General features: G+C 46.2%; 1 protein-coding gene across 1 annotated transcript in view; it reads left to right on the top strand.

The window, feature by feature from the left end:
• Positions 1-17,646, top strand: part of LOC115472725 (collagen alpha-1(XI) chain-like) — a 381,963-nt gene that overhangs the window by 226,417 nt on the left and 137,900 nt on the right. Inside the window, exons 5-7 of the mRNA XM_030207103.1 lie at positions 697-849; positions 2,842-2,889; positions 14,719-14,760. Coding sequence (XP_030062963.1) covers positions 697-849; positions 2,842-2,889; positions 14,719-14,760 — 243 coding nt within the window. The remainder of the gene's footprint in view (positions 1-696; positions 850-2,841; positions 2,890-14,718; positions 14,761-17,646) is intronic.

Here is a 17,646-nt window from a genome sequence, read left to right on the forward strand (position 1 = left end):
AAAAAAAAGTTTTCAATGTAGAAGGCAGTGCCTTGTTTTGTATTTTGCTAAACAGCTGAGAGTATGGAAGAAGGAGGTTTTTTAGCCTATGATGAAGTCCTAGCCCTCGGCCAATTTATTTTAAGGCAGAGGTGCTTCTTGAGGCGTTTTTCCTCCTTATAAATGAATATTTAATGCCTACTTACTGTTAAACTAGGTTTCTGTATTTATATGGACTCTTCTTGATGGGCCACCCTTGTCATCTATCATATTCCTTCTCTCCACTATTCCCGTGTCCATCATTTTCCTTATCCCCTCTCCCACCATGCCTTCCAACTACAATATGTAGCCAAGGAGCTCTCAGACAGTTGGAGTAACCTGAGGTTCATGAAGAACCTGTTGACCTTGTAGTTCCCAGTCTCATGAGCCAGCAAAATCAACAAGCTCAGCTGAGCCACTGACTGCCTATGCTTACCACTTATTAGAGTCTAGGATAAATGTTTGTAGTTGAGGCTGTTGATTTTATGTATTACTGCAAGGGATTAGCCAAGGAGAGGATATATATAAAGGTATATATACACAAATAAATATAAGGAGGATATCTCCTTTGGTACAGGATGCCAGAGAATAATGTCAGACTTTGTTCCAAGGTAACTGATGCAGAGTGTTGTATAGGTGATGACCACCTCATATAATGAACTTTCTTTCACCTTTCAGGGTTCTCTGCAGCAACTGATGTTTGTCATGGGAGACCCAGGGGCAGCCAAGGATTACTGTAGCACCTGCAGTGAAACCTGCCTGAGGACTTTCAGTACAGAGACCGTCCACAATCAGTTCTTTATTAGGGAACCTTCCACAGCTTATCCGGAGGTGTGATATGCATGCTAAGGGCAGAGCTATATTCTTTTTATTTGGCTATGGATTAAAGATAACTAGAGGGGTTCTCTGTCTTTGTAGCTATTCATTTGTTTTAAACACAGTAAGGCATTAACCCTGGAGAGGGGACTACTTCTCTGACACTGCCCACCATAACACTAAATTTACAATTAAATAACAACCAGAGGTGAGTCGACCCTCCCAGGGTTAGTCTGGTCCCTTGAGACCAGCTCTGGTATCTGGTACATATATTTAGTTCTGATATACATCCTGTGTAACACAGGAACAGTCATTTACATATTTTTATTTACTTTTCTCTCCTTCAATACAAATGCAATCCATTACTCAACCAGCCAAACCGTGTGCTATTCCTCTTCCACCAATGTCTCCAATATTGCTGAATCTGACCAGATACCTATTTACCTTTGGGAATGAAATATACACATTATCCCTTGGATTCTATATTTTGTTCCGAGATTTCTGCACGGAAATTGAAGTGTATTCCATAACTGTGAGCATAACCTAATTGGTTAACAAGCCAATCAGTGCTGATAATTGCCAGTTAGCAAGCAATTATTGGCATTGGCATTAATTAGAATTTACGCGCAAAACTAAGCAGATTTTATAGCATCCTGTGCGTAAATTCTAGGTTGCATAGTTGAAAAGGGGGTGTGGAAAGGGTGATCATGGACATTTCTAGAATCTATGCGTGTTGTTATAGAATATACCCAGTCCACATCTAATTGAGGCGTTGGCATTTACACCAGGTTTTACTTGGTGTAACTGTCCACTACTAAATTGAGTCTTACGGACCAGTGCTTGGCATATTCTATATACCGCGCAGACATTTAGGCTTATTCTATAAAGTATGCCTAGATTAAGGCATACCTTATAGAATGCACTTGAGCAAATTTCATTATGGCGCCAATTTTTTAGGCATGAAATATAGAATCTGGGGGGTAATTCTAGAAGTGAGCATCTCCTTTTAGGCACCACAATGCTCTGCAGTGAGAGCCTATTCTATAATGGCATCTGGGTTCCCAGGTTTCATTATAGAATAATAGATTAACCCAGCATCAATGAGGCTTAGATTTATGTGCCTGCAGTTACACCAGCCACAGACCTGATGTAATACTGGGTGCTTAAATGTTTCAAGGATGCACGTACCTTACAGTATTCTGTAATCTGCATTAATGGAAGGCACACCAGTGTCCTGCCCATGTGAACGTCCCCCCACCCCTGGCTTTTACATACAATGCCACAGTTACAGAAGAGCACTTAGCTGCTTTGCTGCCTCTTAAGCAGGTAAATGTACACTTACCTGTGAAAATGCTGGTATTCTGTACATTTATGTGTGCAAGTGGTCAGTGCCTTCATAAGCCATTGCTATTAACTCTTCAGAAATAGTACTTCTTTTCAATATTTCTTTAAAATATTCTGTGGGAATGTAGCTGCCAGCCTGGGAAACTTCACAATATGCAGGTTTGGATGATTAGCATGGTTCTCTACATTTTCAACTTATATGACAGTAGGATTTTATTAGGAGATGGAATTTGATATACTGTCTTTCTGTGGTTTCAATCAAAGCAGGTAGCATATTATATACAAGTACTTATTTTGTGCCTGGGGCTGTAATAACCTGAGTTTGATAGCTTGGACATGGACAGCTGGCTGCCCCCTCCAGGTGAGGGAGAAAGGATTACCCTGGAGGCTATGGCCAGCTAGGGCGTGGGGGAGTTGTCTCCCTCCATAGTTCCAGGACTGGCCAGGTGTGGTCTCAAATTTCAAGTTCCAAAGCTGGCATGAAAAGAAATAATCTATATGCTGAAATTTTATTTTCACTAGGATAGTAATTACCTGCTCACATCCTAAGAAAGATGGGTCTAGATCAGTATGAGGACACTGCAGACTGAAACTTATTTAATCATGTAAAGCTTTCCCATTCATTTTACCAACTCTGGTTCTTTTCTTTTTCATGCTGAACAGGTGCACACGCCCTCCTCAGAGGGTCCTGAAAACTCCTTCCCTTTAAATGTAAGCATTCATTCATTCTTTAGTCTTCCTTTGCCCTGCTGTAACCATAAATGACAACTTTATTTTTGTTCCTAAATTAAAGACATTTGGTGGTTCTCTTAGCTGCTGGGTCTTTTCTCTTTCATAGTCTGGCATTTGCTTTTATGCATGTTTTATAAAAGCACTGTAATGAAGTATTATGAACAGATCATTGTAATCCTTATCTAAAAAAATGCAGTTAGTGCAGATTATCTAGAAAGAAATTACAGTGGATAGACTCGGTAATATAATAATAATAATGTATAGTATCTATCTGGGCTGGCATAAGTAAGCTAGAAAATAACACAAATACTCAATCTCCCCACCCCCACCCCCTACCCAGTTTAAGAAGTCTCCACTTTGAGGGTAGTTGTATAACAGGGCACTTTGTCGGGGAAAGGCACATTAGTGTTTAGAAGTTAGGGGGAGGATGGTGCCTGGCTCATGCGTTCAAGAGTTGTGCATTAAGCATAGCTCTTACGTGCATGCCAGAGGGGGGAGGAGGGAAGGAGGAAGAAAGAAGTGCCAGTTGCCCAGCAGTAAAGAGAAGATGGAGGTAATAAGAACTTTCATTCTGTTGATGTGTCTTGTGTCTAGTGCAGCCTCTGTTTCTCCTTGCAAAGTTGGTTTGTTCAAACCAACTACAACCTTTTTTTTTTCATATCCGATAATCACAGGCCCAAAAGAACCCTTCCCGGAGCCATATTATTTCAGCTCCCTCAACCTGTGCCAGGTCGGTCCCTAGCCTGTAAGGAACCGTACCTGTCTGGCACATTCCAGCCGGTTGGGTACCATAGACACCCTAATGCCATCTCCGAGCTGGTGTAGGGTTTACAGCAGAAAGAGCACCTTTGTTTGGCATTCTGTCCTCTGAGCTTTGGAGAGGAATAGAGAATAACCTTGCTCACTGTGTTGTGAGCTGGCGAGCTTGCTGGTTCATGTGCTTGTCAGCTCTGTGCATCGGGGCCTAAGTGTTTGTTTTTTCAAAATTGGAGGCACAAAGGGGGGAGGGGTGCAGGAAGGGGGGGAGTGGCTGAATAGTTACATACACGGCAGAATAGGGCATTTAATGGAGCCTTTTGGGAAGCCACAGTTCTGAGTCCATAGCTGGTATGGGATAAGGTTACCATATGGCTCCAGAAAAAGGAGGACACATTGATCCAGTCTGGGTTTTGCTTCCATTGAAAACAATGGAAGTAAAACCCAGACTGGCTCAATCTGTCATCCTTTTTCTTATATCAAGATGGCCGCTGAGTGGATGGTCGCAGGAGCACCCAGCTCCGCTGACCCCCAGCGATCCAGCCCGTGATCAGTTACAGACCAGCCCGGTATCGCTGGAGATTGCAGCGAAAGAAGCCGGGAAACCGAGGATTACTCTCAATACCTGATCCAGCCAGGAGCACCAAAGAGAACCCGGTGAAACATCCTGCACGCAACAGTCCCAGGACCACGTGTTGCTCGGCCCCGACCTCAGCATCGGCCCGGCCGTAACTGCATCCAACGCCTTTGGAAGATCGCCCAGACAGAACTACCCTGCTCCGCTGAACACTAGCTAACGACGAGTACGGCCTGCACCGCCGACGTCCGCCATCCCGACGGCGCCCTCCTCCCAATCAACTGTTGGTCCATAGAGCTCGCTCTTGTTGCGCCGATCAGGCTTCCCGGCGCCAATCATTGAGGGAGGAATCCAATCGGCCCAGAGAGAGTAGAGCAAGGGACAAATCGAGGAGTGAGCTGGGTGCAGCACGGAGCAAGGTGAACGAGGGGAGAGGGGATCGGAGACCCGCAGCGCAACGAGGGAACGGTAAACGGAAAGCAGGAGTGAACCGTAGCTGTACCTTAACAGCTTCGGGCGGCCACCCCAGCTAATCCCTAGACCCTCGTGCTGATTCTCTCCCTCAAGCCCATCTTTCGCGTCCTTGTGACCCCTGTTGGCTTTGGTCCTCGCCTCTGCCCTGCTGCCCCGCTGCCCTGTCCTTCTGCCTCCGGTCCTTCTGTTCCAGCTTGTTCCTGTCCTGCTGTTCTGCTCTCTTCTGTTCCTGCTTGTTCCAGTCCGTCTGTTCCAGCGTGTTCCGGTTCTGCGGCCCTGCTGTCTACTGTTCCAGCTTATTCCAGTCCGTCCCTTCCAGCTTGTTCCAGGCCGTCCATTCCTGCTTGTTCCAGGCTGTCTGTTCCAGCTTGTTCCAGTCCTGCTGCTCTGCTGTATTCTGCTCCAACACGCCCCAGCTTGTTCCAGCTTGTTCCAGGCCATCTGTTCAGCTTGTTCCAGTCCTGCTGCTCCGCTGTATTCTGCTCCAACTTGCCCCAGTCCAGCTGTTCCAGCTTGTTCCTATCTGCCTGTGAAACCAGTCTGCGTGTTCCAGCTTGTTCCAGTCCGTCTGTTCCAGCTTGTTCCAGTCCATCTGCTCCAGCTTGTTCCAGTCCGTCCGTTCAAGCTTGTTCCAGTCCATCCAGCTTGTTCCAGTCACATCGCATCTACTCCAGCCTACCTGCCTGCCTGCTAGCCCATCAAACAACCTGCCTGCTTGCCAGCCCATCAATTTGCCTGCTTGTCAGCCCTACCTACCTGCCTGCCTGCTAGCCCATCAACCAACCCGCCTGCTTGTCAGCCCATCAACTACCTGCCTGCCTTCAAGCCTGCACGACTACTTAGCTGACTCCCCACCTGCCAGCTTGCCAGCCCTTTACCTGCCTGCCAGCTCACCCATCAACCTGCCTGCCTGCCTCCCAGCCCATCAACCTTACCTGCCTGCTTGCCCACCCATCAACCTACCTACCCGCCTACCAGCCCCTCTACCTACCTCCCTACTTGCCAATCTGCCTGTCAAACCACCTGCCTACCCACCAGCCTACCCACCTTCTGTTCCAAGTTGTTACATGTTCCAGTTTTAAGCCCCCAGCCCGGCTTTCCTGCCCTACCTGTTGCTTAACACCTCAGTCACTACATATGCACCTCAGTCAGTACTCATGGCCCCTATACACATTCTCTTCCTTGCCCTGTCCCTTCCTAATCTTTTCCCCCTCCCCCACCGCTGTCTACTGCAGGAACTCACTGCCCATCCATGCCCTCTCCCGTCCTGCTCACTACTGCAATACCCTACCCACCCCCGTCCCCCAACACCTCACCATCTCTCCTGTCCTCCTCCTCCTTCCTAGCTCTCAACCTTCAACACCTCCTTCCTGCCATTAACCCTTCCCCATTCCTCCTAAGCACATCCCGTCTTCGTCGCCTTCGTCGCCCTACCTCCCCCACCCTCCTCCACACTCTGTTGCTCCTTCTCCTGCTATCCGCGGGAGACATCAATCCCAACCCAGGTCCCCCACACCTATCCTCATCTTATCCATGCAAACGATTCCGCGATGTCTCCAATCTCATCTCTGTTCCTCTCCTCTCCCCCTCTTCCCTCCCCTTCTCATGTGCCCTGTGAAATGCCCGCTCGGTCTGCAACAAACTTTCCTTCACCCATGATCTCTTCATCTCCCATTCCCTTCAACTGCTCGCCCTAACTGAAACCTGGCTTACCCCTGACGACTCTGCCTCAGTTGTGGCCCTATGCCATGGAGGTTATCTTTTCTCCCTCTTTCCCCGCCCAGTTGGCCGCGGAGGAGGCGTCGGGTTACTACTCTTGCCCTCTTGTAGTTTTCAACCCCTCCTCCTACGTCAGTCTCATTGCTTCTCATCCTTTGAAGTTCACTCCATCCGTCTATTCTACCCGCTGCCACTCAGAGTTGCAGTCATTTACCGCCCCCCTGTTAAGTCCCTCTCTTCCTTCCTTACTGACTTCGATGCCTGGCTCTCCATTTTTCTTGAACCCTCATCCCCGTCCCTCATTCTTGGAGACTTTAACATACACGCTGATGACCCATCTGACTCTTACACTTCTCAGTTCCTCACTCTGACCTCCTCCTTCAACCTCCAACTGAGCTCCACCATCCATACTCACCAAACTGGCCATTGCCTTGACTTCGTCCTCTCCTCTACCTGCTCACCCTCCAATTTCTGTGCCTCAGCCCTTCCTCTCTCAGACCATCACCTGATCATCTTCACACTTCATCACCCTCCCCCTCAGTCCCGCCTAACACTAACCACTACTTCCAGGAATCTCCAGGCTATCGACCCTCCCACCTTATCCTCTAGTATCTCTAATCTCCTCCCTTCCATCATGTCCTCCGAGTCTGTCGACAAGGCTGTCTCTGCTTACAATGCCACCCTCTCCTCTGCTCTGGACACCCTTGCACCATCCATCTCCCGTCCCACAAGGCGTACTAATCCCCAGCCCTGGCTGACCCCTTGAATACGATACCTTCGCTCCTGTGCCCGATCGGCTGAAGGCCTCTGGAGGAAATCTCGCACCCATACCAATTTCATTCATTATAAATTCATGCTATCCTCCTTCCAGTCCTCCCTATTCCTTGCCAAACAGGACTATTACACCCAATTGACTAATTCTCTCAGCTCTAACCCTCGTCGTCTCTTCGCTACCCTTAACTCCCTCCTCAAAGTGCCCTCCGCTCCCACCCCCCTTTCACTCTCTACTCAATCACTGGCTGACTACTTCCACGACAAGGTGCAGAAGATCAACCTCGAATTCACCACCAAGCCACCTCCTCCTCTTCATCCTTTAACCCACTCCCTCAACCAACCAACCCAGGCCTCCTTCTCCTCTTTTCCTGATATCACCGAGGAGGAAACCTCCAACCTTCTTTCCTCCTCTAAATGCACCACCTGCTCCTCTGATCCCATCCCCACCAACTTAACACCATCTCTCCTACTGTCACCCCCCCCCCCCCCATGTCATATCCTCAACCTCTTTCTCTCCACTGCAACTGTCCCTGACACCTTCAAGCATGCTGTAGTCACGCCACTCCTCAAAAAACCATCATTAGACCCTACCTGTCCCTCCAACTACCGCCCCATTTCCCTCCTACCCCTCCTCTCCAAGATACTTGAACGCGCCATTCACAGCCGTTGCCTTGATTTTCTCTCCTGTCATGCCACCCTTGATCCGCTTCAATCTGGCTTTCGCCTCTACACTCGACAGAAACAGCACTATCTAAAGTCTGTAATGACCTGTTCCTTGCCAAATCCAAAGGTCACTACTCCATCCTCATCCTCCTCGACCTGTCCGCCGCTTTTGACACTGTCAATCACAATTTACTTCTTGCCGCACTGTCCTCATTTGGGTTCTAGGGCTCTGTCCTCTCCTGGTTCTCCTCTTATCTCTCCCACCGTACCTTCAGAGTACATTCTCATGGATCTTCCTCCACCCCCATCCCACTCTCTGTTGGAGTTCCTCAGGGATCTGTCCTTGGACCCCTTCTTTTTTCAATCTACACCTCCTCCCTGGGCTCGCTGATCTCATCTCATGGTTTCCAATATCATCTTTATGCTGACGACACCCAGCTCTATCTCTCCACACCAGACATCACTGCGGAAACCCAGGCCAAAGTGTTGGCCTGCTTATCCGACATTGCTGTCTGGATGACCAACCGCCACCTGAAACTGAACATGGCCAAGACCGAGCTTATTGTCTTTTCACCCAAACCCACTTCTCCTCTCCCTCCACTCTCTATCTCAGTTGATAACACCCTCATCCTCCCTGTCTCATCTGCCCGCAACCTCTGAGTCATCTTCGACTCCTCCCTCTCCTTCTCTGCGCATATCCAGCAGATAGCCAAGACCTGCCGCTTCTTTCTCTATAACATCAGCAAAATTCGCCCTTTCCTATCTGAGCACACCACCCGAACTCTCATCCACTCTCTCATTACCTCTCGCCTTGACTACTGCAACCTACTCCTCACTGGCCTCCCACTTAGCCATCTATCCCCCCTTCAATCCGTTCAGAACTCTGCTGCACGTCTTATCTTCCGTCTGGACCATTATGCTCATATCACCCCTCTCCTCAAGTCACTTCACCGGCTCCCGATCAGGTATCGCATACAGTTCAAGCTTCTCCTACTAACCTACAAATGCACTCGATCTGCAGCTCCTCGTTACCTCTCTACCCTCATCTCCTACCCGTAACCTCCGCTCACAGGACAAATCCCTCCTCTCAGTACCCTTCTCCACCACCGCCAACTCCAGGCTCCACCCTTTCTGCCTTGTCTCACCCTATGCTTGGAATAAACTCCCCGAGCCCATACGCCAAGCCCCCTCCCTGCCCATCTTCAAATCCTTGCTCAAAGCCCACCTCTTCAATGTCGCATTCGGCACCTAACCATTATACCTCTATTCAGGAAATCTTGACTGCCCCAACTTAACATTTCGTCCTTTAGATTGTAAGCTCCTTTGAGCAGGGACTGTCCTTCTTTGTTAAACTGTACAGCACTGCGTAACCCTAGTAGCCCTTTAGAAATGTTAAGTAGTAGTAGTAGTTTCTGGAGCCATATGGTAACCCTAGTATGGGAGGGCATTGATTTATAACTGTAAAAAATCTGTATAAATTGATAAAGTTCAAGCTCCTGGAAGCACAGCATCTCAGCATGGTATGTAGTTGGTATCCTAAAGTTAAAAAAGCAAGTATTTCCTCTCTCAACCATAGTCTATATCTAAATTTCCAACACCTGCTAAGAAAAAGGAATCCTGCTAAAACCCTACTGTGTCCCACACAGTAGGTTAGGAGCTCAGAAGAAGGGAAAGATAATGACTAGTTCCTCTGGAAACACCAGTGAGCATCTGCATTCTAAAGTAAGAAGCAGGAGAACCTTTAATAAGCCACTTATTACCTGGAACAGGTGCAGTCCCAATTTGGGAGAAGCACTGTAGCCATTATAGGTCTGATTCTTGGGAGTAGGGGAAGGGGAAGCAAGGTAGGTCTCAAGAGGTTGGATTAGGAAGCAGTCAAAAGAAATGTGAAAGCCTTCTGGGAGATTTATTTAAAACATATTTTACCCGCTCTTTTCGACTATTCTAAGCAGATTACAGTGTAGTCTTTAGCCTATCTCTCGGTCAGATGAGCAGGAGAGCTCATCAGCTGCCCCAGCAAGGAAGGAGAAGAGTGGGGTTGAAAGCTCTCCCTAGCTCAACAAGCACTACATCAGAGACCTCTAGAAGGGAGGAAGCAGATGTCAGTCACACCCTGAATTCTCAGATCTAGAGGCAGTAGAAACCTTTACAGTTAAAGGGAGAAGGAATATGATGAGGACAGACAGCAAGGTGGGAATTTTGTTTGATAACCCTTTTCTTAAGCATTCCTCTGTGAGACTGAAAGAGGAAAATCTCGGATACTGGAAAGACAGGTCATGGAGGTTTACAATAAAACATAAATCAATAAAAACTATCAGAAAAAGAACCCCATAGTCAGTAGGATAGTAATTACATACATACATCAAACATATCAAAGAAATCAATCAATCATACAAAAATATACAACCATTGTCTCTGTCTGCACTGGCCTAACCAGTCATACTGAGAGAATATCCTAATGCCAATTGAAAAAAAGTGAGTTTTTAGGTTTGACTCATTTGGCAATGGAGAGTTCTGCCCTAATAAGTGGGGGCAGATTGTTCATAGCTTTAGGGCCAGGAAAATAAATGCGGACTTTGTGGTTGACTCATAGTGTGCCCATTTTGGAGGAGGCAAGACTAGATTACTGGCACCAATGGAACGAAGTGCACAATTTGGGGTATAAGTCAAGGAGGGAGTTTTGTCTGATAACCCTCTTTTCTTTAACTTTTCCTTTTACCAAAAGCCCCAAACCAGATGGGCATGGACTTTGTTTAACCTTCTGTTTTGAAGGAAGGATTCATGTATGATGTTTAAATTCAAAATCTAGCAGCCCAGGGAAGGCTTTAACGGCCCTTTAACGACAAAATTTGCCACCGTTGCATGCATTATAGGCCTTTTTCTGAAGCTGCTAGCAGATAACGAAAATGGAATGCAAACCAGAAACTACCATTGAAATGTGGACAATTCGAAGTGCACTAACCATACCGACGATTCTAACGAATCATTTAACGTGAGAAATTTAGCGAGATCTCAGACCTATCGCTCAGGCCTGAGCTGTCATCTCCCCGCTCCCTCCTGCACCTTAAAAATGCAAGCTGGCAAGTAAAAACAAAAAAAGTTATATAAAACACAAACCGGTAGTTCCCCACTTCCCCCTGCACTAACCGAAACCAAAAAAAAATTCAAATAGATCGGGAGGAGGCAAAGGCGCTCGTCAGGAGCGTCCTGTATGGGCGCCCTTGCCCCCCCCCCCCCCAAATCACCACTGTTCCCCGCTTCAGCCGGTTTTAATGAAAACAAATCTCCACATTTTATCATCCCTGGTCCCCCTCCCTCCCTGTGTTTCCTGTCCCTTGCTCCAGGGCTCCTCCTCCCGCCATCCTCCGCCCTGTGCCCCGCCCCCCTGGGATCGTCGCCGCCGCTCCCACCCTCCACCGGACCCCCCTCCGCATTACCGTCCCGTGCAGCGCCTGTCACCTGTATGTGGAGGCGCTGCACAGGATAAAACATCTGATCGCCAATTGCTTCTCCCTCCTCCGACGTCAGTCTGTTGTTCCTGGGCCCGCCCTCCATTGACGTAAGTTACCTAAAAAGGCTGTCCCGGCCCCCCTCCCTTCCTCTCTTTCCCAGCCCCGCCTCCCGAATCCTCTGCCCTGTGCCCTGCCCCCTCCTGGGGTCGTCGCTGCCATTCCCCCCCTCCACCGGGCCCCCCTCCTACGGGGCCCGTGCAGCGCCTGTCACCTGCACAAGCAAGAAGAACAGCTCAGCTGATGCCTTCGCCCAGTCTTCGTTTGCATCTCTCTCCTCCTGGGTCCGCCCCCGTCTGACGTAAGTAACCTACGTAGGTTACTTATGTCAGACGGGGGTGGGGGCAAGGCTGTCTGTACAGGACGCTCCTGATGAGCGCCTTTGCCCCCTCCTGATCCTTTTTTGATGTTAGTTTCATTTTTATTTTAGGCAGAGGGAAGCAGGGAGCTCACTTTTCTTTTTAAACATGATTTTTATGGTGCAGGGGCCAGTGGGGAGATGACAGCTCAGGCCTTAACGACAGGTCTGAGCTCACGTTAAATTTCAGACGGTAGATGATTTGTTGCAATCGTCGGTATGGTTAGTGCATTCCGAATTGTCCACATTTCAATGGTAGTTTCTCGTTTGCATTCTGTTTCGTTAGCTGCTAGCTTCGTTGGAAAATGGCCTTTGATGCATGCTACGGTTCCTTAAGGGTCAGTAAAGGGTTGTTAAAAGGGTCGTTAAGGTTTAGTGCGTCTGGGCCTTAGTCTTCTGCAGCAGTTCTCTTCTTCAGGCAGCATAACCAATAGCCTCATAAACCATTCATTTTAACATGCTGTGTGCCAGTATCTACCATGCAAGTTAACTTTTGTAATGAACTCCTTTCTGCATTGTGTGCCTGGTAACATGCATGTAGACCTATTGCATGTTTCTCCCCACAGTAGCTTTCTGCATTGGCCCCTAGGTAGGGGAAGGGAGAAATCTTCCTAGTTCAAATACACAGAAGAAGCATGCCCTAAAAGAATTTGTTTTGCAGCATGAAACTGCACAGGTGCAGTTTTATAGGTTCTCTTTGATTTACAGCCTGAATAAAAGACTGTACCTTAATTCCTTACACTGCACATGTGAAGTTATACTGTTTACTTAGGGGCAGCAGCCTATATAAAAGGGATGAGTAATTGGAGTTTAGTCTTTTGGAGAGCTAAGTTCTGGACAGGGGCGTAGCTAGACAACAGATTTTGGGTGGGCCTGGGCAAGAAGTGGGTGGGCGCCAAATGTTCTCTACACCCCCCCCCCCCCCACCCCACCAAAAGATATCTCAGCTGGCAGGAAAATGCTTCTTTCCACCTTGGCAGTCTGCAGCAGGCATGAGCTGAAAAGTGAACATGCGCAGGTGCCAGTATCTTGGAAAGTAGTGTTTTCTTTACCATCAGGGGGAAGTCTTCAGCTGGTAGAGCTTGGGATCTCCACCAGCTACCGCTAAACATGTGCTACTGTTGGGTGGGTCTGAGCCCTAAGTGGATGGGCCCTGGCCCACCCAGGCCCACCTGTTGACTATGCCACTGGTTCTGGGAGGGAGAACGGAGAAAAGGGGAAAAATCTCTGAGTTCCATGAACTCACAGCAGGATCCATCTGTAAACACCACCACGTAGGGTGGCATGGTTGTGATACCACATGTTAGAGATTGAATACCAGCAATTCTAGGAAGACTTAAAAAAAGACAGTGATAAGTACATAAGTAATGCCATACTGGGAAAAGACCTTGAGTAAGGTCCATCGAGCCCAGCATCCTGTCCCCGATAGCAGCCAATCCAGGTCAAGGGCACCTGGCAAGCTACCCAAACATACAAACATTTTTTATGTTATTCCCGAAATTGTGGATTTTTCCCAAGTCTATTTAGTAGCGGCCTATGGACTTATCCTTTAGGAAACCGTCCAACCCCTTTTTAAACTTTGCCAAGCCAACCGCCTTCACTACGTTCTCCGGCAACAAATTCCAGAGTTTAATTATGCGTTGGGTGAAGACAAATTTTCTCCTATTTGTTTTAAATTTACTACACTGTAGTTTCATCTCATGCCCCCTAGTCCTAGTATTTTTTGGAAAGTGTGAACAGACGCTTCACATCCACCTGTTCCACTCCATTCATTATTTTATATACCTCTATCATGTCTCCCCTCAGCCGTCTCTTCTCCAAGCTGAAAAGCCCCAGCCTCCTTAGTCTTTCTTCTTTCGTCCCATCCCTGCGGCGACCAGAATTGAACACAATACTCAAGGTGCGGTCGCACCACGGAGCAATACAACGGCATTATAACACTCACACCTGTTCTCTATACCTTTCCTAATTATACCCAACATTCTATTCGCTTCCCTAGCCACAGCAGCAGCACACTGAGCAGAAGGTTTCAGTGTATTATCAACGACGACACCCAGATCCCTTTCTTTGTCCGTAACTCCTAACGTGGAACCCTGCATAACATAGCTATAATTCAGGTTCTTTTTTCCCACATGCATCACCTTGCACTTGTTCACATTAAACGTCATCTGCTATTTAGCTGCCCAGTCTTCCAGTCTTGTAAGGTCCTTTTGTAATTTTTCACAATCCTGTTGCAAGTTTACGACTTTGAATAACTTTGTGTCATCAACAAATTTAATTACCTCGCTGGTACTCCCATCTCTAAATCATTTATAAATATATTAAAAAGCAGCGGTCCTAGCACAGACCCCTGAGGAACCCCACTAACTACCCTTCTCCATTGTGAATACTGCCCATTTAACCCCACTCTCTGTTTCCTATCCTTCAACCAGTTTTTAATCCACAATAGGGCATTTCCTCCTATCCCATGACCCTCCAATTTCCTCTGTAACCTTTCATGAGGTACCTTATCAAACGCCTTTTGAAAATCCAGATACACAATATCAATCAGCTCCCCTTTATCCACATGTTTGTGTACTCCTTCAAAAAATTGAAGTAAATTGGTCAGGCAAGATTTCCCCACACTAAAGCCGTGCTGACTTGCTATCAGTAATCCATGTCCTTGGTTGTGCTCTGTAATTTTGTTTTTAATAATAGCCTCTACCATTTTCCCCGGCACCGACGTCAGACTCAGCGGTCTATAATTTCCCAGATCTCCCCTGGAACCTTTTTTAAAAATCGGCGTTACATTGGCCACCCTCCAAGCATTTGGTACCAAGCCTTGGCTTTAGCGAAGAGGTGATGGGCAGCAGCAGGATGGTTTGTTTTGAATGTTTTAAATCTCTTCTTTTTTAAATTTATTATACTTGATATTCTGCATTTCTAATTAGCTAACAAACATAAAATTTTAATTCAACCCTCTCTTGTTGTCTTTGCAGGTCAAAGAAAAAACTTCTGAAATTCAAGAGACTTCTATTCAGGTAATTAAAGCTCAGTTGCTAAAGACCTGAGCTGCATATTTAAGAGGCAATTTGTTGCATTGCCTCCCATGGTGCAAAGTCTTGGACCTAATTTTCAAAATTGCCCATGCATACAAAGGTTTGCACCTCCTCTTCTAGCACATTGTTGCTGGAAAGCAGGTTGTGTAGATGTGAAAATATTCCTTCCAAAGACAAGGATCCGTACTTCATGCATGCTTTTAGTCAGACCATAGTGAGGGCAGTTAAATAGCCAGTTCACCTAGATAAATTGCTTAAAAATGTTTTTCTTCAAGGGGGCAAATTTTAAAATTGGTAATATGGGTACTTTTGTATCCCGGGACTTTACGCCCATAAAACAGGCTATCTGCTACCTGTGCCCAACCAAATCCCACAGCTTTATTCCTCAGGTAAAACTACTTTTCTTCCTCCTCTGCAAGTAAAAGTATTCGTGTTTTGCAGTGGAATTTTGTACAGTTGATTTTACCTGGGCAACTGTTTTATTGCCTCAGTAAAATAACTTGGAAATTGTCCTCAAAGTACTTAAGGTAGTATTAGTCATTCCACCTCTGTGTTATTAATAATAGCCAAAATTCCCTCAATTTGCAAAGATGATCACGGATAAAGAGAACCAGGGAAAATGTTTTGCCAGGGCCAGGTAAATTTTTGGTCCATGAAGAGAGGAGGTTTAAGTGCTTTGGGGGTTTTGTGGTCAGGGGCCTCCATGTAGTGAGACACCAGGCTTGGGAGGCTCTGGTCTAGGTGCCCAGGTTGGGAATGCCCTACCACAGGTGCTCTGAAACCTGTGGGTCCTCTAGCTTCAAGGTCCAATCTCCAAGGGTACCCAACTTGGGGATGCTGTGCTGATTTTTTTTTTCAACTTCTAATAACTTTTGTTGAAGGGAAAATGAACTGAACAGTTCCCTTGGACTGTAGTGGCAGTAAAACAAATGGTAATGAATGATTTTTGGTTTCATCAGAATGTGTGTCCATTTGTTTCATTTGAAACTAAGGGCCCTGTTTACTAAGCTGCACTATAGGTGTGCTAACGTTTTAGCACTCGCTAAAAATTAGCATGCGCTAATGCTAGAGACAGGGCCCTGAATGAGTCCAAACTTTTTTTGCTTGTGTTTTTGGAATGTGCACAAACAAAAAAAGTTTGGTTTATTTTTGTCATTTTCCAAATTTTTCCTGATTTTTGGGTATGTGCTTGGGTTCATTTCGCATATTTATCTCCATAAAGATTTGTTATTATTCATTAATGAACATGGGGCCTTGTTTACTAAGACACGCTAGCATTTTTAGCACACGCTAATACTAGAGACACCCATATATTCCTGTGAGTGTCTCTAGTGTTAGCGTGTGCTAATTTTTAGTGCATGCTAAAAATGTTAGCACCTACAGCATGACTTAGTAAACAGGGCCCTTAATGTGTGTTACTTAGTGCATCAGTGCATGTTAAATCAATTTAGTGCATACTAATGAGTCAGTATTCAGCTGGTAGTAGTCAGCATTTTTTCACCGGCTAAATTAGATCCAGATATAAAATGTTGGGCCATGTCCTGGTACTGGCATTGAATATTCGGGTAACACCAGATGTGTCATAGTCTATGGAACTTATGCGGGTCTCAGCAGATATTCAGCCGAGATCTTACATAGGTCCCACTGAATATTGCCCAGGACCCACATAAGAAGATGTGTGAGGTCATTGAATTCCCACATTCTGATTTCCCCACCACCACCATACACACACATACTGACTCCAAAGGCTTGCTAGCCACATACATGGGCTGAATATTGGGCTCTGTATTGTTATTGAAAATTTTCCTTTTTATAATTAACACATTGAGGCTTATTTTCAAAGCACTTAGACTTACAAAGTTCCATAGGTTACTATGGAACTTTGTAAGTCTAAGTGCTTTGAAAATATACCTCATTGTACATTTGCACAGTTTAAAAGAGTATTTCAGCAAAATAAAAGAAAGCTGTATTAACAATTTACTTTCTTCCTATATTAATTAAAGCTTGTCTCTTTCACAATATTAGTTCTCCTTTTTCTACTCTCGAATGGAAAGTCCCACAGGTCAAGAAAGGGAAAACAGAACTTCTCATTTATGTCTTTGATGAGTAGACTGAACTTCCAAAATTCCCTATGCAGTGGCTCTTCAACACATCTGACCTTATCACAGCTGTCAGACTCAGGTTTATTTAGAACATAAGAATAGCCCTACTCGGTTAGACCATAGTCCAACTAACCCAGTATCCTGCTTCCAACAGTGACCAATTTAGGTCACAAGTACCTGACAGAATCTAAAATAGTAGCAAGATTCATTCTACTGATCCCATAAACAGTGTCTTTCTCCATGTCTATCTCAGTAGCAGACTATGGACATTTCCTCCAGGAACTTGCCTAAACCTTTTTTTAAACCCAGATACACTAACCCAGGGCTTGACAAATCATCATGGCACCTAAAAACTCTGACCTGGCACCTAGGTTTTGTCCCTGCCAGCAGTTCCTGTCTCTCCACTACTCTTGAATTCAGCGCCTCTGTCACCATTTCCCTCCCCAGGAAACTTGCCTCTGATCCTTACTGTAAGCTGCAGGCTTTCAAGACACCAGTTTCCCAGGTTCTCAGGCCACTGAACTAAACATTAGGCTACTCTTTATGCTGGATGTCTCTGTTCCTCCCTAAATCCAGCATAAAGAGTAGCCTAATGCTTAGTGCAGTGGCCTGAGAACCTGGGAAACTGGTGTCTTGAAAGCCTGGTGTCCAGATTCTCTTCTCTATGTTTCTGTTGCTCTTTGATTTCTGGTATTTAGTGTTATGGTACTCTAAGATTCTCAATGTGTTTTTCACATATATGCATAATCTATTACGGGGGAGGGGA

Source organism: Microcaecilia unicolor, chromosome 6 (genome assembly GCF_901765095.1).
Source record: "Microcaecilia unicolor chromosome 6, aMicUni1.1, whole genome shotgun sequence".
Taxonomy (NCBI): Eukaryota; Metazoa; Chordata; class Amphibia; order Gymnophiona; family Siphonopidae; genus Microcaecilia; species Microcaecilia unicolor.